General features: G+C 37.5%; 2 protein-coding genes across 3 annotated transcripts; one reads left to right on the top strand and one right to left on the bottom strand.

Moving 5' to 3' along the window:
* Positions 1-31: 31 nt before the first annotated feature.
* Positions 32-6409, bottom strand: LOC139935953 (DNA-directed RNA polymerase II subunit RPB7). 2 transcript variants are annotated; one of them, XR_011785873.1, is made up of 9 exons: positions 6254-6409; positions 5273-5382; positions 4925-5084; positions 4176-4226; positions 2816-2881; positions 2338-2409; positions 1484-1517; positions 272-1290; positions 32-241 (listed from the first exon to the last, which is right to left on the bottom strand). XR_011785873.1 is itself a non-coding variant. In XM_071930618.1 (8 exons), exons 1-8 carry the CDS (start codon positions 6392-6394, stop codon positions 1277-1279), a joined length of 648 nt encoding a protein of 215 aa, XP_071786719.1. In that variant the 5' UTR covers positions 6395-6409; the 3' UTR covers positions 32-1276. The 2 variants fall into 2 exon arrangements, 1 of the variants encoding a protein (XP_071786719.1); XM_071930618.1 differs by having other exon boundaries at positions 32-1290.
* On the top strand, positions 6399-23355 carry LOC139935949 (beclin 1-associated autophagy-related key regulator-like). The gene is made up of 11 exons (XM_071930604.1): positions 6399-6724; positions 11106-11168; positions 11622-11664; positions 12555-12636; positions 13205-13303; positions 16043-16169; positions 16817-17019; positions 18200-18356; positions 19190-19280; positions 19804-19889; positions 20250-23355. The coding sequence occupies exons 1-11, from the start codon at positions 6486-6488 to the stop codon at positions 20617-20619; spliced, it is 1560 nt and encodes a 519-aa protein (XP_071786705.1). The 5' UTR covers positions 6399-6485; the 3' UTR covers positions 20620-23355.
* The last annotated feature ends 1151 nt before the right edge of the window (positions 23356-24506 follow it).

Raw genomic sequence — 24506 nt, forward strand, 5'->3', positions numbered from 1 at the left:
ATTTATGCTGTTATATATTACATATTAAGTGTAAGTGCATAATTCAAAGTAAAGTTTTTATTACAAAGTCATTTTTCATAAATTATTTTGAAATAATCATTGTCACTACATATTCATGCATGAAGTTATTTCTAAGGGATGGTGTTTCATTCTGAATGCTGCGGCCAGAGATGCAGTTGATACCCCCTGTCACATTCATGTGAATAGATTCAAAGTTCTTGTGAACAGCAAGTAAACACTTCTTTTTTTATTGTGGCTCAAAAATACTAACCTATCTCAAAATTTGTTACAAGATCAATATTATAATAAAATATCTACAGTTTCAAAATTGTGCTTGGTTGCAGGTAGGGAAGACTTATCTCATTTGTCTTATACTTTCACACTCAACAGAATTAAAACATTTAACATAACATTTTAAATTAAAGGCGAGTCCTAACTGAGGACTAGTCCTAAGGAGATATTAAAAACCTAAGACTAGTTCCAAGTTAGGACGAGTAACTCGTCCTAAATGGAGATAAGACTAGTCTCAACTCTTTGTAAAATCCACCCAAGGTGAGGTAATATTTATTAAAAAACACGAGACTGCTAGACTTGTCTTAGGATAACTGGCCCTGGTCCTGTGTAAAGTTTGAACCCTGCAAACTTGAACATCTGGGAAAATTTTGTCACAGGATTTACACCTTCATCATCTTGCAGTGTTAGTAAAAGAACTCTAAAACTATGACTGCTCTGTGAAGTTCAAACCTACACGTACCATTAACCAGGAATAGGTGTTGGTTGTTCTAGAAACTATGCTCTTTCAAATCTCATGTTCAAGTTAGAGTTGAACTATCGACAATGTATCCTTTGATCTCCCAGGAAATGTTTTGAGCCCTCTCAAGTGAGGAAGTCCTGCGCATCCCACGACGTGGCAGTTTAGCAATGGCGCTGAACAGAACTTACTTTAGTCCCTCAAAATCCTTATAATTCTTTTGCCTGAGTTTGAAGGAATCGTTACCAACTAGTTGAACCAAACACACCCTGCATAGGGTAAATCCATCACATTCTCTGCTGAATGATATGAATTTTGAATGGTTTCCAACCAGAATATCCAGGGGATTAGGGTAAAGGATTATCCTCTGATGATAATCACCTGTCTCTTCAACCACACTGGTAAAGCTTTGATGTACTCCTCCTTATATGTATAATGTGCAGATCTTACATATCGCTGGTAGCCATCAGGGATTGTGTGCATCATATACACACAAAAAACTGTCCATACCCAATTGATGGTGAGCTAGCTGACAAGACCTGCAAACAACAAAATAATAACCATCAAAACTGTGGAATGCTTCCAGGGCTGTGGAAAGGTCACTGTGGTCAAGTGGTCAGACCGCAGGACTTGCCATCACAAGGTTATGGTTCGAACCATACCAAGCTATAAAAAAAAATGTCAGCATCATCTAAATTTTGAAATAAAATACAAGTGCATTCAAAAACTCACCTAGGTAGTCGTCCATCAGGGTTCCAATTGCAAACTGGAAAGAAAGGAACAAGTTATATTATATTACAAGGAATGCTTTTTGAAGTAGATGCGTAGCAAAGAAAAATGTTGATTAAGTTTGGCCGTTTCATTTATTTACCGTTTTTCTGTCTTGTAATCCTGAAGATCTATATCATTTGGGTGAGACTCAATGATGTAAGTAATGGTGTGTAATTTGCACATACAAAAATAGTCTCAATTGTTAAGCAAAGTGTGATGTCACAAGTCATCTTAAGCCGTGTTCGCATAGGACTTTCGGGTCTGGTAACTTACCGGCCCGGTAGGTTAACTTACTAGCCCGGTAAGTTAACAGCTGTTCGCACTTGGATTAATTTGTGTCCGTTAACTTAACATGGGTCTTTCTCAAACCTCGGATTGGGCTCCGGCTCAGGCTAGGGCTCCGTGCACTGCGTACGCAGTGGAAAATGCAGCTATGCTTTTATCAAACATTTTTGGAGCAGCGCGTATTGCACACGGTGATACGAACATCAGCAGATCCTTTAGATAGAAGAATTGTTAAGTTACCGTAGCGGTACGTTGGCATTGGACTTCTTGCCCCTGTTAAGTTAACATTTTTAAGTTACCGGGGCTCAAATCTGCCTGTTATGTCAACAGCATCGTGGCGGTAACTTACCACCCCGGTAAATTACTGGCTGTGAGTCTGTTCGCACTTGGACTTAATATCGGTAAGTTACCCATTTTAAGTCCAATGCGAACACGGCCGGCTGTATAAAAACTGATGCTATTAGAACTTTAAAAACAAAAATTACTGGAGAATTTTAAATACACAAGCTCATTATTGAAGGTGTACTTACTATATCAGATGCATCTACCCTCGTTCCGACTATCTTGAGTCTGATTTCATCATCCTGCTGTATAACAACATCCTGAAGAGACAGATGAAGAGAAGAGGTTCAAACTGTGTCAGACATTTTCCCACTTTGGACTTGGAAAGCATGTGTATGTCCACAAATACATCCCAAATCAATATGTTTTAGGCATCGGGACATAATGGCTAAACCATAAAGAAAGGGTTTGCCATAGTGTGTCTTGTAGTGGCTGCCCAGTGCACTGCAGCACCTTGTAAAACCCTTATAAGATGCTACATAAATGGGTCTCAAAATTTAAATAAACATGTAAATGAAGAATTATATAAAAACTAGCTATTAATTTTTAGGAAAGCCCACAGGGTTGATGACTGTTATGAAATTAGTTTTGAGTGGGATATTTGATAACTTATCCATGATAACCCCAGGTTTACTCTCAAATTGACACATCTCAAACATGACTTACCTCATCTTTTGTCTTGTAACATGGTGGAATGGAATTGGGATCAAACTCCATGTCTGCTGGAATGGACTGTTGAACAGCAAAAACAACACATGTTAAGGTTGTTAGTCAACCAAAGCTTTTAATTTACACTGATTGTAGCTGTCCACTATGATGGTAAATATAACTCGCTGCTAGTTAAGCAGCTTTCAACAATTTAACTTACTACAGTTGAATCACAGAGAAAGTCTTTGCCGTGTGGTTCAAGGATGTTTAGAGTATTATCTCACTCATGCAACTCTCTTAATATTATGAGCCGAATCAGAAAAAAAGCAACTGCTGCTAGGGCAGATCTGCTAACATTTACATCTTGCAATCAGGCAGATTCATTGTACAACAATCTGGGAGTCATTTTGAACTACATTCAACGTATTTGGGAAAAGGTGTCCATGGAAATTTTCAAATTTGTTCCTCAGAGCATGGAAAGATTGGTTTATTGTCGGGGAGTTTTCTGCAGAATCAGGGAGAGTTGGGTAGCTCCCTTAAGGGTGTTGCTAGTAGCCTCCTACACTTCAACCCATTGTGGTCTACTTAAAACCTCTAAATTAGAGACAGCCTTAAAGGCAGTGAACACTATTGGTAATTACTCAAAATTACTATTAGCATAAAACCTTACTTGGTAACGAGTAATGGAGAGAGGTTGGTAGTATAAAACATTGTAAGAAACGGCTCCATCGGAAGTGGAGTAGTTTTTGAGAAACAAGTAATTTTCCACGAATTTGATTTCGAGACCTCAGATTTAGAATTTGAGGTCTCGAAATCAAGCATCTGAAAGCACAGAACGTCGAGTGACAAGGGTATTTGTTGGTTTATTATTATCTCGCAAATTCGATGACCAATTGAACTCAAATTTTCACAGGTTTGTTATTTTATGCGTTTGTTGAGATACACCAAGTGAGAAGACTGGTCTTTGACAATTACCAATAGTGTCCAGTGTCTTTAATCAGGATTATGTTTACATTTTTATGTCATTCTCATAGGTTGCTTTGATTTTATGTGAAACATCCAGTCCTGATACTTCACGGAGGCAATTGCCTCCATTGCCCCGGGTTAATGCCTTGGTCCCAGGTAAAGTTACATGTCCTCATAGAGGTGCCTTTTACCAAGGAGAAAACGCTTCGGTTTTCTTGCCCTTTCAAAAATGATGCATCACGCCTGAACATAGCTTTGAAACTTTAATATATTTTCTAAATTTTGAAATCTGTGAAAACTCTTCACCAGTGCTGCTCTTCACCAAGCAGAAGATGACTCAATGTGAATACAGATTCGTTATTTGTCTTAACACAAACAAATGGTATGAAAAAGCATCCTGATCTACACTTACATGTTTTGAGATGAAGCATGATAGTGGCCCAATCTCAGTGAAAAGACCAACCTGGAAGCAAAAGAAATAAGTAACAAAATAAAAATATTGTCATTATTTTTTCATTTAAGTTAAAAAAAAAAGTTTGTAAGTAGGTTTTAGCAATTAAGCCAATTTATTTTAACCACTCTAACATAAGTTGTGGGACTAGCCAAATAACCTCTTTAAAACAGGAATGTTGTTATAGTACAGCAAAACAAAGAAACGCAGAGAAGAAATGAGATTCAAGAACTTTATAATGTACTTATTTCATATACAGAACCTCTTAATCACAGTACTCTTTATAACGAGGTTGACTGTAATTTATAAAATTTTACAGGAAAATTTAACCAGAAATTCATCAAAAGTTGGTCTCTCAACACCCAACTGTTTGGTCTTGGGATAAGATTGGTATGCCTGGCCCAGTGAGCGCAACTGTTACTTGGGCCTCTTCAATTCAATTCATAAACTTTGATCATCCTATACAGGCAATTACAACAGCAGATAAGCTCCATATAAAAATATTAAGAGAATAATATACAATAATTTAAAAATGTAAAGATTATTTGACAAATTGACAAAGCAGATATGTACAAATGGTTGAAACCACAGCAATTAGATACAAGTGAATACATATTAAAAACATTGGTTGAACATACAAAGTTAAGAACCACAAAACAAGTCCTCAATCCTCTGCAATCAGATAAATTTGGGAGGATTTTGGATATTACCTTGTTGACTTGTGTGACGACTGCATCAACAACCTCCCCTTTGAAGGGTCTGAAGACAATAGCTTTGTACTTGATTGGATATCTGACAAACCCTCGACTGGGAAGTATTAACCCAGCCCCGATGTTATCGATTGTTGTCACAGCAATTACAAAGCCATACCTGGGGAAAAGGATCAAAGAAAAGAAGGTTTAGATCTATGCCTGAAGGTAAGAACTAAATCTCTATGATCTATGTTAATCTAGATTAACTGAGACAGATTAATTGTATGAATAAAAAGAATATGGGAACACAATTTATGGATGAGACCACGGAGGTGCTCCGGGCTTTATGATGGTGAAAGTGCTTACTTTCCAGTACATGTTCCTTCAACCTCGGTGAACAGTTTCTTTTTGACGGTATTCAGCAAGTTGGGCCCAAAGTATTGGGGATGAAGAAGAATTTCATGCTCTAAGGATATCTGCATTGGAATATAAAACACATTAAAACTGAGTTAGAAGACATTGTTCAATTAATAATAATAGGCTAATGCAATGTTGTATAAAAGAAAGTTTAAAGAAATTGAGATGCTGAATAGTGATAAATGCTGATTCTGATGACTAACACCCCCACACCCGACTCATCTGTCACTCAATCTGTCAAAATATTTTAAAACAACAAAAAAGTTATAAATATGATTAAATTATTGATGAACCGAAATACAAACAAAAATAAGAATTTTAAGTAAGAGTGTTGTATTCGATTATCACTTTTAAAGACTTTCCAAAGTCTGGCTGGGATATCAAATGGTACGTGGAAAAAGGTGATAGTCAGGTATACAATTTTTAATGGAAAGAATAACATTACAAATACAACCATGACAACAAACAATGAATAATAACAATACAATACTCCTCCAATAGTGACTGGAATAATAATAATTTAGTGTTTATAACTTAAATTTAGTTAAAACAGTTCGTGTAAAAAAAATTCACAAACAAATATGTTTTTTGTGAAACCATGTTTTCTTTCTTCTAAATAAAAGACTTACAAATAAAATTACATTCAACCACTATTATAAACAACAATAATATATTTCGATGGCATTTTTAAAAGGAAATGTTAATAACTCTCCAAATAAATCAAAGTACTCAGCAGAGAAAAAAATGCAGTCATAAGAAAAGTGTTGAGCATACAATTTCGAGTGTCGGAAAAAGGCGACTTACACATTGGTTTGCATATTATTTTTACAACTCATTGAAATCTTCTCTGGTTCATCGAATTTTCCCTGGTCTAACTGGAAACCGAAAAACAAATTGATCACAATCAATCTTCCAAAATATAATACTCACATGATAAAACATTTTGTTCCTGTGTGTGTGGTGAAACTTGAGAGAAAAACTTGGAACTAGCGCCACTGTACAGTTAACATGCGTGCATTCCAAGCAATTGTCTAAACGCATAGGCAGGTCACTCAACCTAGTAAATGGCATCTCTACGTTAACACATATTCAATTCAGACATAACGTCTGGGTGTAATACGCATTGTTGTTTGGTATGACTGATCACTAAAAATAAATAAAAATGGAAATGGCCTCGCAAGAAGAAAACATTCACGACATAGATGACAGCCAAAATAACGAATTCCCCAGAATAGTTCCTCCGTTTGGTGGTCTCATTATTGCTGTTGAACGTTGTCCACTTTGTGAAAGAACCAAGAAGCCATTTACATGCACAAAGTGTGTAGAAAAGGGAGATTTTATCCATTCTAGCAACAACAACATCTGCAGTGGGAACGGCAAGATCAGTGCTGTCACTGAAAGGTAGGTATTAAAACCAGGATTGCAAACGAGTACAAAGCAAAGCTCAAATCTGCCATTTTTGATTTGCAATCAAAATGTATGAAAATTATCAGGGATTATTCTGTCTCCATGCTGGTGCATCAAATAACTCAATGTATTTATAAAATATATCTTGATATTTTGACTTTGTCTTGTTTTATAATTTTGCTTTTATTAAAGCCATTGGACATGTTGGACCCTTTCGGTAAACAGTTTTGTCCAAGGCCCACACTTTGTGTACCACAACTTCTATATCAAATAACAAACCTGTGAAAATTGAGGCTCAATCGGTCATAGGAGTCGGGAGAAAACAACGGAAAAACCCACCCTTGTTTCCGCGCGTTTCGCCGTGTCATGACATGTGTTTAAAATAAATCCGTAATTCTCGTTAACGAGAATTTATATTGTTTTGCTGTTTTCTCACAATGTAAAGCATTTCATGGAATAATATTTCAAGAGAAGTCTTTCACCATTGCCTTCTGTAAACCCTGTAAGTTATTTGTAAATCTGTGAACTTTTTTTTTTTTTCCTGAACCGAAAGGGTCCAATGGCTTTAATATAAAATAAATATTATAATTATAGTTTTGGTTGTGTTTGTATACTGTCAAAACTCATTGGTAAAATTCTTTAACACTATTTAACACCACAGTATGGCAATTTCAGACTTTATTTCTCACTATAAGTTTATGCTATTTATAACGATTCTAGACCCAGTAACTGGGGCGCTGTATTCCTTTTTCAAAATTTTGACATATGACTCGTATGTCAAAATTTCGAAATTTAAAGGAATAACTGGGCTAGGTCTAGTACATGTTATAGTAAAATGTCTACTGCCTATTTATGTAAATAAATAATGAAGTTGAATTTTTTTTATACAAACTTATGCGTTATAAAAGTTATTTTATTTTTTGTACACATCCTGACATTATTATTGGGATAACTTTCCGTTTGGCGCCACCACTTTTTCACTTATTTTTACAAAAAGGGATATCTCATTGAGGTAAATTAGATACTATATTATTTCATATCGAATGAAAAAGTGGTGGCGCCATACAGAAACTTTTCCTATTATCAATCAATCAACATTTATTTCCATACAAACACAATATACAAATACAAACAATAGGATGTTACAAGACTGAAAACTGTATGGAGGCATGGCCCATTAAAGCAAAGCTTGTAAGCTGGGATGCCTTTACAAAACAAAGGAAGGTAATAAGATCATTTAAATTATAAAACAATGCGTATAGTAACAACAATGACATCAAAACGAGACGGATAAACGAAACGCAAAAACAAAACACCCAACAAGACAAACAAACACCTCAAACTAACACCTCAAACAAAACCAAACAAACAAACAATACAATTACCATAAGACGGCCACGACGATAGAACTAAACCAAAATAATGACAGAATCACAACTATGTTACATAATGGGAGACAATGTGTTTTTTGAAGGATTCTTTGAATCGACCAACAGAGGACTGCGGCGAATTCGCCTATCAATTGAATTCCAGAGGCGGGGCCCATGATAGCGAAGAGTGTTCATTGTGTAAGAAGTACGTGCAAAAGGGATATAGAGATTGTTACAGGAGCGTGTGTTATAAAGGTGCGTGTTGCTGACAGAAGGAAAGTAATTGGAGAAAGTGTGGGGCAGAAGATTTTTTGTGTATTTGAACATGAAAATGGCTGTTTGAAGTTTGTTGATATCCGTGAGTGTGAGTGTGTTCAAGTTGGCAAACAAGGGCGCGGTATGGTCACGACGATGAGACATAGAAGCGATACGGATAGCCCTTTTTTGGATTAAGAACAGAGAATGAAGTTTGCTAGTGCTTGAATGAGCCCAAACAATATTGCAATAGTTAAGATAGGGAAGAATAAGAGTGTTGTAGAGAGAAAGTAATGTGTGTGTGGGAAGAAAGTAACGAAGCTTAGACAAAACGCCTGTGTTGCGAGAAACAATTTTCGAAACAGAGGATATGTGATCTTTCCAGGTCAGCTTATCATCAATTAAAACTCCTAAAAACTTTGTCGAGTGAACCTGTTCGATTGGAGTTTCATTAATACTGATGGTGAAGTTGTCGTTAGCGTTGCGAGTCCTGCTGAAAAACATATATTTGGTCTTGCTCGAATTGAGTGACAGCTTATTAGATTTAAACCAAGACGAGGCCAGACTTAGTTCCCTGTTGATGATATTGCTTAAAGAAGATATATTAGAGTGAGAAAAAAGGATAGTGGTATCATCAGCAAATAGAATAAAAGACAAGACGGATGAGCAATGATAAAGATCATTTACATACAAAAGGAACAGTAACGGTCCAAGAATGGAGCCTTGTGGAACACCGCAGTCAATTGTCTTTAGAGGGGAATCACAGTTTTTGAAAACTGTATATTGTTTCCTGTCAGACAGATAATTAGCGAACCATTGGTTAGCCACACCACGCACTCCATAGTGATCTAATTTGGAGAGAAGAATGCTATGGTCAATGGTGTCAAAAGCTTTGGAAAGGTCTATAAAGACACCAATAGTAGACATTTTCTCAGTGAAAGAGTTGTTAAGATGATCAACAAGTTTAATTAGCGCCATATCTGTCGAGAATTTGCTACGAAAACCAAATTGAAGATCATAAAGAAGATGAAAGTCAGAAAGGAATTTAAAGAGTCGTTTGTAGACAAGTTTTTCAAGAATTTTAGAGAAACAAGGAAGAACTGAAATAGGGCGGTAGTTCCGCAAGTCATGGCGATCACCACTTTTAAAGATAGGAGTGACTCTAGCAATTTTGAGCTGAGAAGGCACCGAGCCACACAGAAAGGACAGATTGAAAATATGGGCAAGAGGCCAAGAGATAAAAGAAATTACAGATTTCACCACAGTTGAACTAATTCCATCAAAGCCACAGCTTACACCATTGTTGAGTTGTTTGCACACCTCATTGATTTCAAAGCGATTCGTTGGTACAAGAAAGAAAGAATGGTTGTTTGAGGTTGGCAGGTAATCAGAGAACAATGCCTGTGTAGGTGAGATTTTGCTGGAAAGTGAAGAGCCAATGTTGGTGAAGTAAGTGTTGAAAGAGTTAGCAACATCACAGGGGCCGGAAAAAGTCTGCTGTCCGTCAGTAACTTCCTCTGGGATATCAACCTTTCTATTTTTGCCAAGAATGTCACTGATTTCACGCCAGGTGTTTTTAATGTTGTTTTTATTGGCATCCAATTTGCGAGCATAATGCGTTCTTTTTGCTACTCGGATAATTGTCGTAAGTCGATTTCTGAAGCATTTGAAGTTATGCTCATTGGTTGTAGATGGATTGCGTAAGAACCGCTTGTAGAGTTTATTTTTGTGGTTGATAGAAGTAATAATAGCTTGAGAAATCCAGGGCTGTTTTTGTTTAACTTTGACTGCAGATTTCAAAACAAGAGGAAAGTGGTGATTGTAGAGATCTGTAAAAGTAGAAAGAAAGGAATTGTAGGCAAGATCCACAGCAGACGAGTGGAAAACACCAGTCCAATCAGTACATTCAAGGTCTGACCGAAACGCATTTAGCGTGAAGCTATTTATTGGCCTAGTAGTGTATGTTTTATCAGGTGACTGCTCTTGATGAAAACAAAAAGGAGTAGTTTGAAAAAGAGGAAGATGGTCAGAGATATCGGTATAAAGGATACCGGCAGATATTTGATGTGTATCATTGTTTGTAAGAATATTATCAATTAGCGTGGCTGTGCGAGAGGTAATGCGAGTAGGCTTGTTTATCAGTGGGTAAAAACCATACGCAGAAATCATATTTACAAAGTCCTCTGTTGGCTGATGAATGGAACAATTGATAAGATTCAGGTTAAAATCTCCCATTATATAACACAGCTTTTTCTCATTGGCAATAACACTGAGACAAGAATCAAGAGATGTCTGAAAAGTTTCAAAGGAAGTACCAGGTGCCCTATAAATATTACCAACAATAATGTTACATGAGTCACTCCTGGCAATTTCAATAAAAACACATTCAAAATCATCACAGGTTAACATGAGATCATCTCGAGTATGGTAAGCCAATGAGTCACTGATAAACATGGCCGCTCCTCCTCCAATCTTATTGGACCGAGAAGAGTGAACAAGCTGATAGTTCTTCATTTGAATGTATGGAGGAGGAGCGTCTTTGAACCATGTTTCAGTAAACCCGTAAATAGAGAAATTATTGTTTTGTGGGATTTTTTATTATGTTGAATCGAAAGGTATTTTTATTTAAATTAAATAATTAATCTGGCTAGATGTTAATAGCTCAGGCTCAGTTGTTAAAGCACCAAAACCAGATGTTGTACCTTTAAGATTGAAACTTAGTGATTTTGTATATTGTGTAAATTTTACAGATTTTCGGACAAGTTACATCGTTTGCAACAACTCAGAAAGGAAAGAGCTGGTATCTATGAAAAGTAAGACCATTGACAATTGCATATATCAGAATTCGCTTTTTGAAAACGGCTTTCCTTTTCTTTCAACATTTATTTGTTGTTCTCTTTCGCACCAGCTGGAGAGGAGAGTCTCTAGACAGGAACTGTGTTTCTTTAATTCATAGGCACTCCTTTTGGCTCCAGCTGTTTTGTTTTCCTTCCTTTGTATTTCAGTTGCTCATTGCTGCATTTTTTTAAGAATATTCCATATACCCCAAAAATGTAATAAAATAAATTATGTAAATAAATATGTTATAAGTTTTCCTTTTTTTAATACAAGAATAATCTGGTTAAAAATAGTGACATTGATAAAAATGTGAATTATAGTTTGACTGATTTGAGAGAAAAAAATAATGAAAGAAACTTCTGTTCAAAATATGTAAATTAGTTCTGGTCTCCAATGATTTTTTTTCTCAATTTTATTTTATTTTATAGAGTATCAAGAAAGCTTGAAAAATCTGTTGCCATAGCAGCAAAGGTAAGGCACTGTCGTTTGGGGGACTTTGGATCCATGGGGTTCATCTGGGTGAAAATGCCTAAACTGTTCTGGATTAAAGTTTGGCTGGCAAAAATATACATTCTTTACAACAGCCAGGTTCACCCACAAATGTTAAACACACAACTACTACTCTTGCATTGTGGCTATGGGCAAATTGTACAATCAGGCATTTTAGAATGTCCAGTCGTGTTCATTTTGTTCATGATATTTTGTGATTTATCAGTTTGCTCAAAGTTTTTAAAGGATTGGTCTACTACCAACAGCAACTTCTGTATTAGGGAAAGTTTCAAACCTACCCCAAAAAATCTTAATACACTTGGCCTTAACTCTTAAACCCAATTTAAACCAAATTACGAATTGGGCCCCCAGAATCAGGGGAGAGAGAGTTGGAAAGGGGAAAAAATAAAAGAAAGGAATTGGAAACCATAAACACTAGGGAAACAAATTACCAGTACTTCAAGGTCAAATTCTGTTCCACTCATTTTCAAATAGATAGAATTTTTACGATAATGGGAAAAAATTTACTTGTTTCTAAACTCATGTTAATTGTGTGAAATTCCACTGTAATTTTTGTCAAATAATTTTTTTTTTTTTGGGGTCTGGAAATCTGTCTACAAAGAATTTCAGTTCATTCCTGATATTTTGTGACATTCAATCAAAATAACATTTAGACGTGTTGACTGGCACAAAATTTCATCTTTGAAATGTACAGACCTGTTTGTTTTTTGTTCTGAAAAAGTTTCAAATGCAGTAAAATTTTACACCATTTTAAAGAGACTTGTAACTTGTAACTCTATTAAAAAATAAGTGCATCACCACAAATCTTTAATGTAACTATTGGAATACTTTCATGATTTGCTGTATCTTAGAAATGGGAGATTTCAATGCTGAAGGAGAGGTTAGAGTTGGTGCAGAAAGCTCTGGAAGAAAGCAAGAATATGGTACAAGTTGGTGAGTTCTTATTGATATTGTGTAATGTAATATCTGTTTTACCCATGAGATGAGCACTGTTCACTCAGTCTTTTCTTGAGGCCGGTGGGGAAAAAACCCACAGGTATATTACTCTGTTGGGATTTGAACCCTCAACCTTTGCCATTCTAGAGCAAATGTCTTACCACTAGACCACCGAGCTTACCCAGTAGCTAGAGGTAGTTCGAATCAAATATATATAGCAGCAGGTATTGCAAAGAAAATTGACATCTGTAAACATTTTCACCATTTATCTTGTGTATTTGCATGCATACTGTTAGTATGTATTGTATGTAATAAGGCAACAGTAATTGCCTATAAAGGAAGAGACAATAAAGTTTCATTGAGTTGAATTGAATTGAATTGCATGCACCAACTACTCTATCAGCATGCACAATGTTGCTTGCTTAAGTTTCATAGACCGAGTCTAGTTATTTATTACTTTTCTGAAAACCGAATGATTGACATCCTTCAGAAATTGTTAACCTTTAATTTTCTGGCATTTTACATCATTTCTTTCTCATTGGCTACTATTTTGTTTCCTTTGCAGACAAAACCGCACATACTTTACAGAGTACAAAGATTAGAGACATGACGACAAAAGCTGGAATACACCAGCATAAACTGGAGCGCATTAAGAAATACATAGGTGAGTGTGCACATATGCAGCCACTTTTATTGAGTAGTTAACATTATCTTCTAGTATGTGTTAATCCACCAATCAGATGCTCGAACTGGAGGGTGGTATAAAAACCTATAAACTACTTCCAGTGTTTTTATTGCACAATGCGTATTGTGATGTCAGTGCGTCACGCTCCGTATACGGACAGTGCAAAATTACATTCTAAACTTTGTGCGCGTGCATGCTGTTTGTCGCGAAATTACGTTCTGAAATTTTAAACTTTGCGAGTTGCACGTGAGACTGGAAGATAATTTTTTTTAACACGCGCCCTCGTTGAATATGAAAAAATATAGCAGGGTACGAAATTAAGAAAATTTGCTGGTTGCCCCCAGGGCAACCAGCAACTGAAAATAGGTTGCCCACAAGAAAAATAGGTTGCCCGAAAAAAAAGAGATAAAGGTAAGTCTTACTCTAACTCTTGACAAAACCAGCATCGGTATCACTTCTTACATGTTTTGGGTTTTTACCCAACGTGAAACCAAACTTTAGGAGGCTCATTGTTATTCTTTGTGTCATGCAACTTTCGTAAATATTAGAACTGTCAGTGTCAACCACGCAAATTAAAGTAGCGAGTGGATCTGCGCTCACACATGCTCACATGCTCGCTAGCTGTTCCCACACGCTTGTTATGTGCGCGTGCAGCATAACACGCGTGGCACCAGTGATCCCCGGAAAAGCGCAATTTCTAGAAAGCGCATGTGCCCGCAGCCTCCATTCATTGTGTTTATCATTAATTTGCAAGCTGGTCCCGCCCGGCACACTGTGCAGCATGACAACTGCGCGGCACCAGCGGTTGCTGGAAAGTGCGTGTGCGACCAGGATCAGGGGTGCAAACGTTCAGTCCTATGTGTTTTGCTACACAGCAAAGATGGTAAGTAAAGGCCCATATATCTGCAGTTAGGCTGATTCTATAGTTGGGACAGAACAAGAACGTGAATTCCAATTGTAAATGCTGTACGTGTACCCTACGCACGTGCATTACTGTCCTGCTATTACACTGCATACTGCATTTTTAGTAGCCTTGCTCAAGGCAGTCGAATTATTCACTCAGAAAAAAGACCGCCGCTGTATAAAAACCCACCCGTATTCACTGTGCGTAAAACCCACCCGTATTCACTGTGCGTAACATCGCACGACACGATGCCCCCGTACACTATCCGCATGCGGAGGCCGTCAGGCCGACAGCCTTGTAGGGTCTGTGTTGAAGCCACTGACCTCATTACTATAATAAGCGAAGAGTTCCCACGGTCACCTCATTACCATAATGCCCGCGAAAGATGAGACATGTCTACATCATCACACACCACCACCACCACGGACGCTCAGCGAGCATGATAGGCGTGTGTGATTGGACGTCAAAATGAATAATTCATTTGCCTCACATCCTGTGTTGTCTGATAGGTCTGACGAACGATATACATATTCATGAGCTGCATACTAGCATATCCTAGAGCCCCCCCAATTTCGTCCACTATTGGAATTTTTTCAATACAACACATTAAAACGGGAAGATACAGACCCGACAAGGCTGTCGGCCTGACGGCCGCCGCATGCGGTTAGTGGTGTACGAGTGCGATGACTTGTGTGAACAGTATTCGTGCGATGTGACAGTGTGTAAGGGTATACGACGGGTGGGTTAACAGTTGCGTCTTTCCGGAGCGAATAATGCGACTGCCTTGAGCAAGGCTACAATTATAACCGCGCTGTGCCATCGCATATTATTTAATACGTGAATGATGATGCTGGAAAGTTCTCACATGGCTCGCGGTCCGCCGGTTGACGTCGTGGAATATACAAAAATGGTTGAACATCATAAATATTTTTTTTTTGTGGAAAATTCAAACGATCTTCGGAGCTGGCACAATAAAAGCAGGTTAGGCCTAAATTGTTGTTTTTCATTAGGTTGCCCGTCGGGCAACGGCGACACAATCACAGGTTGCCCAGACGATTTTTTTGGTTGCCCCGGGCAACTGGGCAACGGTTAATTTCGCACCCTGAATATAGCTAGTCTGTGTCCCATATCCAACTTGGCCTTCGTCCTCATTGGATATAGGACGCAGAAGCGCTTTTTTTTCTTTATGTATTCCACTCGTGCTTGTGTGTTAACTTAAAATGTGTTTTATATTTATAAATCCCTATTACTAAATATCACTATTGGTGCAGTCCCCTGAACAACTGGCTCTTGCCCCAAAATTCCTCAAGTTTACAGTACACAAATCATGGGGTTTCCACATAATACCAACGATGTACAGGCAGAAGAAATGCATGCACCCAAGGCTAGCCTGGAAAGTATGCTACTTTGTGGCAGTCTCTGGTACCAGTGTCGGCCGTACAAACATAGGAATTACATATACCCAAGGCTGCCTGGAAAGAATGGTACTTCATAGAAGTCTATGACATAATGTGTAGAGAAGGGTCATGTGTTGAAACTCTTGATGTTTTTTTTTTCTATTTGAATGTTTTCCTAGAAGAAGAACTATGTAATGCTAAAGCCAGTTTCATACTTCACTCGAAAGTGAATGGGGAGCAAATGTTGGCTACACAAAATTCATTGCGCGCTGTTTTTCAATTGTGACGCAAGAAAACTTCCTACACTTTGGCATGAAGTATGAACCGAGCGGATGAAACACACTAGTTGTTCAGCAGGTTTTCAACACGCGTCATAAGTAAGTTTTTTACCAAGTTTGTGACTCTGACTTTTTGCAGAGCAAATATCCATGCGCCATACCCATGATGAACTCCCGGACCGTGAGGAGAAGTTGTCAGCTCTGAGAAGAATTAATGTTGATCAGCTCATCTCTTATATCTTCCCAATTAATGAAATACATACTGGGTAAGATCATGTATATCTAAACAATATTACTTCGTTGGGAATCTTTTCTCAAAACAGTTTATACTAGCAGGTGCAGTGCTTCTCACCAAGTCAGTTTTTATGGTTAAGAGCTCTATTAATCTAAGACCCTACCTTTTAACACTAAAAAAACAAGACAAACTAACACTTTACCTAATTCAATGAAAATTGTGGGAACTGTAAGAAAGCTCTGGTGATTTCAGTAACACAGTGTGCTCAAATCCTAGTCATGACACTTGTGCCCTTCAGCAAGGTACTTAACCATAACTGCTTTGTAAAAGGTAATGGTAGTGTATTCTGCTCTACCAGCCAGGCTCCTAGTGGATGATACCCATGCCTACATCCTTTTGAAGTGTAAAGGAGGTAAACCTGTTTCAGCTCCAGGAGTAGGTGGCAATATGCCCCTGGTGACAAATCAGTTAAGTGTAGCCCACACCTTAGAGTGGCCGCCCAGCATGGCCTTGTGATGTTTGGCGATTTCTCCCTTTAAAAAAAAAACGAAATTTAGTATCAGACTTAAATAAAGATGGCTCCTATTGACATGATGCCATGATGGAAAAGAAGTTGCAATGGATTCATTTAGCCCGATCCCTGTGGTGATAGATTGAGTTCTCCTTTTACGCCGACAGAGAAAGTAAACAAACAGACCCAGAGGAGGAGCGTGAAGGGGATGAAGAAGTGGTAGCGGCTCTGGCTGAGGCAAGGAAAATGGCTTATGTACAGGGACGTTGGGTCTACACAGAGAATAGCCAAGAGGTACATTATAGTCTGGTGCATCCGAGCGCTGTGTGTCTACCTGCTAATGGAGAATATACTGCATACACCGCTTGGGGTAAGACCAGGGACCAATTTCATAAAGCTGTTAAAGCCATTGGACCCTTTCGGTACAGAAAAAAAAAAAAAGTTCACAGATTTACAAATAACTTACAGGGTTTACAGAAGGTAGTGGTGAAATACTTCTCTTGAAATATTATTCCATGAAATGCTTTACTTTTTGAGAAAACAGTAAAACAATATCAATTCTCGTTAACGATAATTACGGATTTATTTTAAACACATGTCATGACACGGCGAAACGCGCGGATACAAGGGTGGGTTTTCCAGTTATTTTCTCCCGACTCCGATGACCGATTAAGCCCAAATTTTCACAGGTCTGTTACTTGATATAGAAGTTGTGATACACGAAGTGTGGGCCTTGGACAATACTGTTTACCGAAAGGGTCCAATGGCTTTAAGCAAACAATACTGCTAGACAAATTTCTTTGCTAAGCAAAAATTTAGTTGGACATCAGGCACAGCAATGCAAACTTAATGTTATTTGGGTAGTTAACCTGGTTCTGCTAAGTAACAATATTCTGTGCTTAGAAAGTTTTGTTGTGCTTACAGGCTTTATGAAATTGTTCCCTGATATACAGGTTTTTCGCAAATCGGAGATTATGTCCAATCAGTTGGATGCAACAATGTCGGCACTTTAAATGATTCATTCATTCAAACTGATATTTATTTCCATACTTCATGAAAACAGAGTACAAACTATGTTTTTAAGGAGTAACCAATAAACAAAGCTAATGAGGGTTAGAAAAATAAATAAATAGAGTATGGAGGCATCATCTGGAAGCTGAGGCTTATGTAGGGATGCCTGGGGACAGACAATAAACGGGGATAAGAACGAACGGACTGACAAATAGAACAAAGACAGACATGATGAAGACAACAATGATGAGAATACTAATTGCACAATAAAAATAATAATAATAACAATAATGATGATAATAATAACAATAATAATAACAGTAATAATAACAATAACAATGAGAAATCGAGAAATAATAAAAAAGCGTTTGCTGACAACTTAAGCAAAAGTAAAGTGAGAGTGATCAGTGATGATGGTTAACAGGTGTCACAATCTGGACTCAAACCCACATTCTGCTGATCAGAAACACCACAGCTCGAGTCCCGTGTTCTTATCCGCTCGGCCACGTACACCATTTACCGTTCGTTTTGTTTTTCAGTTGCAGCCAAAGAAAATGACCACCAAGCATCTGATTCTCAGCTCGACCTGTACAACCCTGGTAAGATGATCAGTGGTGCTCTATGTCATACGGCTCAGTTGGTGTCTCTACTAGCATTCTATCTCAACGTTGTGCTTCCCAAAAAGTCACATTTCAGGTCAGGCACTAGTCTTTGTTTCAAGACGCTATTGCTGTTTGTTAAACTTTTGTATGTAGTCTTGGTTATCTTCCTCAATTTGTTAAGTAAATTTTATCTGTAATCTTTTTTGTATCTAGGGCCCGTCTTACCACAGATTTCTGGGCTGTTTGCATAAAAATTGACTTGCAATTGTATTATGTTGTACTTTTAATTATCCCATTTTAACACTAATAAAACAATTACTAGTTTTTATGAGCACTTTATCTAAGGGTGTCTCAAACCGCTTATTTTCTTTTAAGACCGCTTTTTTAAGTTTTTGAAATATGGGACCCTTATAGCACCTTAAAGGGTGTACATGGTGCTGCCGTGGGTTCAGCAGCCATTTTCAGTTTGAATTGGCAGACTTTCAAGCCAAAGTGTTTGAGTATATTTTTGTTAATCCTGGTTTTCTTAAGAGACTATTTGAATATATTGTACCTTTAAAAAAAAACCAGTTTTATAAATACTAATAATAGTAATAAATCTGACGTATGTGCAAGCAGTTACATGAAATTAGTCCCAGTTTGTTCCTGATCACTGTACTTTCCAATATTTTTGAAATACTTCCTTCCTAGGTTTCCAGTTACCCACTGACTATTACAGTTTTGTAAAATGTACTTTAAATCGTACTGTAGGCCTACTTAGTTTAAACGAAAGGTGTGAAATTAAGAAACTGGGACATACATATTTTAGGAAAACTGGGAACATTCGGGTCATCCTTGTGTCTGAAAAAAATTCTGGCATAACCTCCCCATTATGCCACTGGTTTACAGCGTCCCTTTAACCTGTTAATTTCGTTTTGTTTTTTACAGTTTGTTTTGTGGGGACCAACTAAGCCCGTACGAGTTCTACAAGGCTGTTGATAAACTCAACATAAATGTGCTTTATCTTTGCTTCAGTCAGGTACAACGTTTTTAAATTTTCTGGTACTGTAATTAAAAACTGTTATCACATTTTAGCCGGAGCTGCTGCATGTGGTTTATCTTCATTGGATGGAAGTGTATAGTTTACCTTGTTGGTGAATGGTTGGAATCAACATTGCAACCTCTTTCCCACAGTAGTCTTTTTATAAATGTTTGTTCTGTATCAGATTTGTTATGGTTTTATTTGAGAAAATAGAATTAGCTGTTGCAAACTACTTACCAACCAATGGGTATAAATGCAAAAAATAGTTGATGGCCTGACGTTTCAACCCTAGCAGAGTCTTTCTCGAAGGCTAAATGACAACACAACAAACATGAACAGGTAACTAAGTGTTATCATCATTGCTCTCATTAACAATTATTGAAATGATGCTGTGTAAATCTATGCATGTTTAAAAACACAAAAACTTGATGTTTAATGGTGTGCGTAATAAGCTTGATATTTATTTCAAATTTTTGCTAGGTCTTGCAATAATATTTTTCTATCTCTGAATTATGTTTAGAATGTTGAACCAGACTGTCTGCATCCTCATTACACCGTACGGAACCTTTTGACACTACTCAGCCCCAACAGCAAACATCTAGGAAGGTAGAGTTGAAGTTTGTTGGGTGTTTATCCATTTTGCTATCTGTCTATCAAGCATTATGCTGTCTCTAATATCAACGTATATGGTCAAAGAAAGCAACCCTTTAGCTTCTCAGATAAAGTCACTATTGTATTGCTTGCCATGCTGGACAACCTACATGCACACAACACCACTGCATACACATTTAAAAGTAAAACTGCACAAACATGTGCTACTTAAAAAAATGCTGGATTGCCATATGCTTACTTGTCATACATTTGTACATACTGTGTGCGTAGTACTCCAGCGTAGCAGTCCTCCTTCATTTATAGAAAATTCAAAGAGTGAGAAGGGTCTCTTATGTTTGTCTGTTGTTGTTACAGGAGTGGTCCCATTGAAGTTCATGCTGATTTATTGCTCTCCGTACCCAAAGTATCCTTCAGTCGTCTTCCCAGTGAGTCTGAGAGCAACAGTGAGCCTTTATCACATCTCAATGACGAGAACAGTGATACGTCAGATGATCTGGAATGGGAAAACGTCTTAGAGTCCCAGGTCACCACTCTAACTGGTAACCCAAGCAGCACGACCAGTCCCCTTCCGGAGTCGCTGGCGTCCTTCCAGCAGGAAGGTAGCGATGACAGTGATGGGCGTTTGCTTGGGGCCGAAGCTTCGGCCTCGACTACAGGGGGCTTGATGTCTTCTGCTGCTGCATCTGTTGTTTCCTTCTGGAGAGCTGCCACAAGCCAGAGGTGACATTGCCATGGTTATGTTGTCATGGCAATTGAATAATCAGGATTGTGCTTTTTAGCAAAGCAAGTCACAAGTCAAGGTGCTGTCATGGGAAATGGCCTCCTTTTTTTTACAAAATTCATAAAAAGAGGAAGGATCTGTCTTAATCAGGTGTAAAATGTTGCCTCCTTTAAGGCTACGCTGAGAAATAACAAGCCAGAAGTTACCTTACCACAATTTCGTGGTAGTGTAAAATTGTTTTCTTCTTTGTTTGAAGAGTAACCAAAGGTCAAAGGTAATGTGAGAGGCATTGAGCTGCTGTCGGTTAATGTGGTTGTGTGGATATACCAAGTTGAAGAAACTTGTTGAAGGTGAAGTTCAAAACTCCTGTTATTTTTCCAAGATGGTGGCTGCAAATCAGGATGCAGCACCTCATCTAGGTCTAGTAACTTGACCACCTGAGTATCCCCCAAGTTAGTTTGGATGGTCTGTGATTAAAGGATATCCCAGTCAAGCCTACCTGTCAGGAATAGTTGAGGACAGTTCATCAGTTTACACCAGTCAGGGCTCGAACTTGGATGGAAAATCCACCAGACTGCAGGGCATGAAGCTCAAAATGTTGACTGGAATAGACTTATTTTCATAAGAACGGAATTAAAATGGAAAAAACAATTACAAGTACGCAGTTTAAACTGTTTTAAATTTGTGTAGATATTCTTCACTACTCAACGATATTGAAAGATATTTGCCAGACTGAGAGTTAACATTTGAACAAAAGGCAAGACTGCCTGACTTGTCCAGTCATGAGTTTACTGGCCTGATGCTAAAATTACTTGCCGCACCTCCAGTGAAAATTATGACTCCTGTTGCATGTCTAGTAGGCTGTTCAATTTTAATGTTATTTAGCCCTTTTTAAAGTGTAATTGTAGCCACCCAAATTTATAGTGTTTTCATAGTAAAGCATCACAATACATCACAGGGCACCTCACAGTGACACAGAGACGGGACCCTAGGTTACTTCCACACTCGAGTGGTGTGTGTTTGTTAACATTTTGTGCTATGCACACAGAATTTGCTATCAGCTATGTATGTAGTCTCGGTGCAAGACCTTGTTTTAATTTGTCACAACTTTCTCCACCATGTGGTTTTATCATCAATTTTGTAACAGCAGTTTGTGGATGATGGGGCCCTCTTGCACGGAAAGTTGTGAAAGACTACTTCATATGTAAAATTTGTATAATGCTAGATTGATTAGACTGGCAGTTTTTAAATCCAACCATGTAGGAGGAACCATGCATGGGTGAACCATTTCCTTCCTCCATGTGTGACCCTAAGCATCAGAAGGAATTGGATTAAAGAATAGAGGAAGGTGTTTTTAAACTTGAAGTTTCTAAAAACAGAAGTGCGCAGAAGTGTAGTGTAGTCAGTTTGGTGTTGCTTATTGTGGCATATATAACAGAACTAGATTGAGCACACATAACCGCGCTGTAAAGCCATGGGCACAAGTCCCTGTGAATAAATTACAATGAGCTTGCCATTTACAAAATGGTGGTTGTATGAATTGTTTTCTGACCTGTGTTATACGATGGGTCAGTGTCATTTTCTCAGTGGCCCAAACTACTTTTCTAGCTGTGTGTCATGTGGTTTTGTATGCCCTCTAGTTCTGTTTATAGTACAACTCTACATTGAGGCCACCTAGCATTAAGTCCGTTGAACATTTTCACTGGAGGAAAAAAAAAAAAATATGCAAACTTTGTCAACAATGTTATAGACATTAGCTGTATTTTACAGTAACTTGTTTTGCTGGAAAATAGTGTTTGAGATTCTGTGCTTTAAAAACAATGGGTTTTTGTAAGGCAATTTGGGCAGCTAGTATTCTTGAATTAACGCTTTACCACTTTTTGGGGCTTTTAGAAATGTGTTTTAAAATCAAGCTGAATGAAAATATGACATGTTATTTTACTTTCTAAATCTAAGATAACCTTACCAATTGTTGTTCACCTCCCAAGCCAGCAATGGTAAAATGCTTCGACATATTGAATATTGTTGTAATCAATCAATCAATCAATCAATCAAACAAACATTAAAGGCCCTTCGAATCTGTTTAATTTTTTTTCTTTTCTTAATTAAGAGTTATTATTTTGTATTTGAAAAAAATTATTTAAATAATTTGTTTTCTTTTTCTATTTTTTAAATATATTTTTTATCAAAGTAATTATTCGTACGCTTTTCAAAACATAAAATAAATGTTTGTTTCTAGCACCACGTGCAATACTTAGTTTCACAAGCAACTGAGACTTTTTAAAACTGTATAAACATCATTCCAATCCACTTAACATAATGAGGGGGGGGGGGGAGGATTGGAGCGATTTCATATTGAAAATTGTGGGGAATATAATGCATGATCAAACAACTATTTTGTGTTCTGTGAAACAATTACCTAGCAGTCCTAAGTGTCCGAATCCCAAAATGAAGGATTCAGATGGACTAGGACCTGGCAGTTGGCCCAAAGAACAAGTTCTTTTAGTTGGGTCAGGCATTCAAAACAATATGGTGCGAAGTTATAGTTACAGGTGAATAGGATATGGGAGTGTGGCAACATATACATATTCAGTTCTAGCAAAAATGCCTATTGTCATACAAGTAAGAGCATGGAGCTTTAGTTACTATGTGTGGAAGTCTTGAAAGTGATTTTCAGAAATGCCAGTTTATTTATTTTTTTGTAATGTTGAAATAAATTGAGTGAGTGTACATTTGAAATGTTTTAGTGTGTCTTTCTCTTGATGTTATCCTCCTTTTTTTACCCAGTTTTTGTGACATGCACTTGGATAAGAGTGAAACTCCCAGATTTGTACACAGCTTTCATTGTGTAAAGATGATCATGTGGAAACTTCCCTTGGAGTTATTTTGCTGGAATTGCTGTGGTGTTTGAGAAATAATTAAAACAGTTAGTTTTGATCTTGTGAGAACAAAACCTGATAATTTATTTCAACACTACAACAAATTTTTGATATCGATTGACCTCTGAAACTTTCAATAAAAAATATCTCCATCCTCCATGGTTAATTTGAATGCTTGTCATTTCTTCATTCAAATAATTGTGTATGTGGGTTTTTCATGAAAAAAAACAGTTCTTCTGTTAGAATGTCTAGGAAAATTACAAAAAATATTCATTTGTTTATGGATATTGTAAAGTTGTTTTTGTCGATGAGGGCGCCCCACTTTGTAGGTTTATGGATTATGTATAAACCCCAACCGTCTTGGATGTATGCGTATAAGGTTTTGCATAGGAAACCCGACTAAGTGCATGACTCACACGTATGTACGGTGTGCGACACGATAGCACAGAGTACTACAAATATCTTTTTTTGGGTGTGTGAACAGTTCGGACCAGACCCAAATATATCGACAAAAATGGCAAAATCTAAGAAAGATTTGAGTTTTTTCCAGCGAGTTGTGGCCTTTTTTAAGTGGCTGTGGCTGCAGTATCAAGTTGTGTCGTGTACGTACATGATGGAAGACTGGGAAGCAGCAATTTACAGTATCCTTTCAAACTTGTTTACGTTTGTTTACCGATTGGAATGTTGTAACTTGGCATTTGGTTGGCCTTTTGGGTCAGTTTGTGTTTTTGGTAATTTGTGTGGCCATGTTTGTCCAGTCGTCGTGCGGTTTGCACAGGTGTGTTTTTGTTCATTAATTAATATTTTTAAGTTTCACTCTTGTTGGATATTAAGGATTTAGAAATAAGTTATTAATATTACTGTCAGTGTCAGTGTCAAGGACAGACTCAAGGAAGGTACACAACAATGTCAACATTTATTAATTTATCACATCACTATGAGTGACTATATCTACTATATATGGCCACTCTTAAAATCCAGGCAGTGTGAGCGGTCCCACTGAACTAGTTG

The sequence above is a fragment of the Asterias amurensis genome, chromosome 1 (genome assembly GCF_032118995.1).
Source record: "Asterias amurensis chromosome 1, ASM3211899v1".
Classification (NCBI taxonomy): domain Eukaryota; kingdom Metazoa; phylum Echinodermata; class Asteroidea; order Forcipulatida; family Asteriidae; genus Asterias; species Asterias amurensis.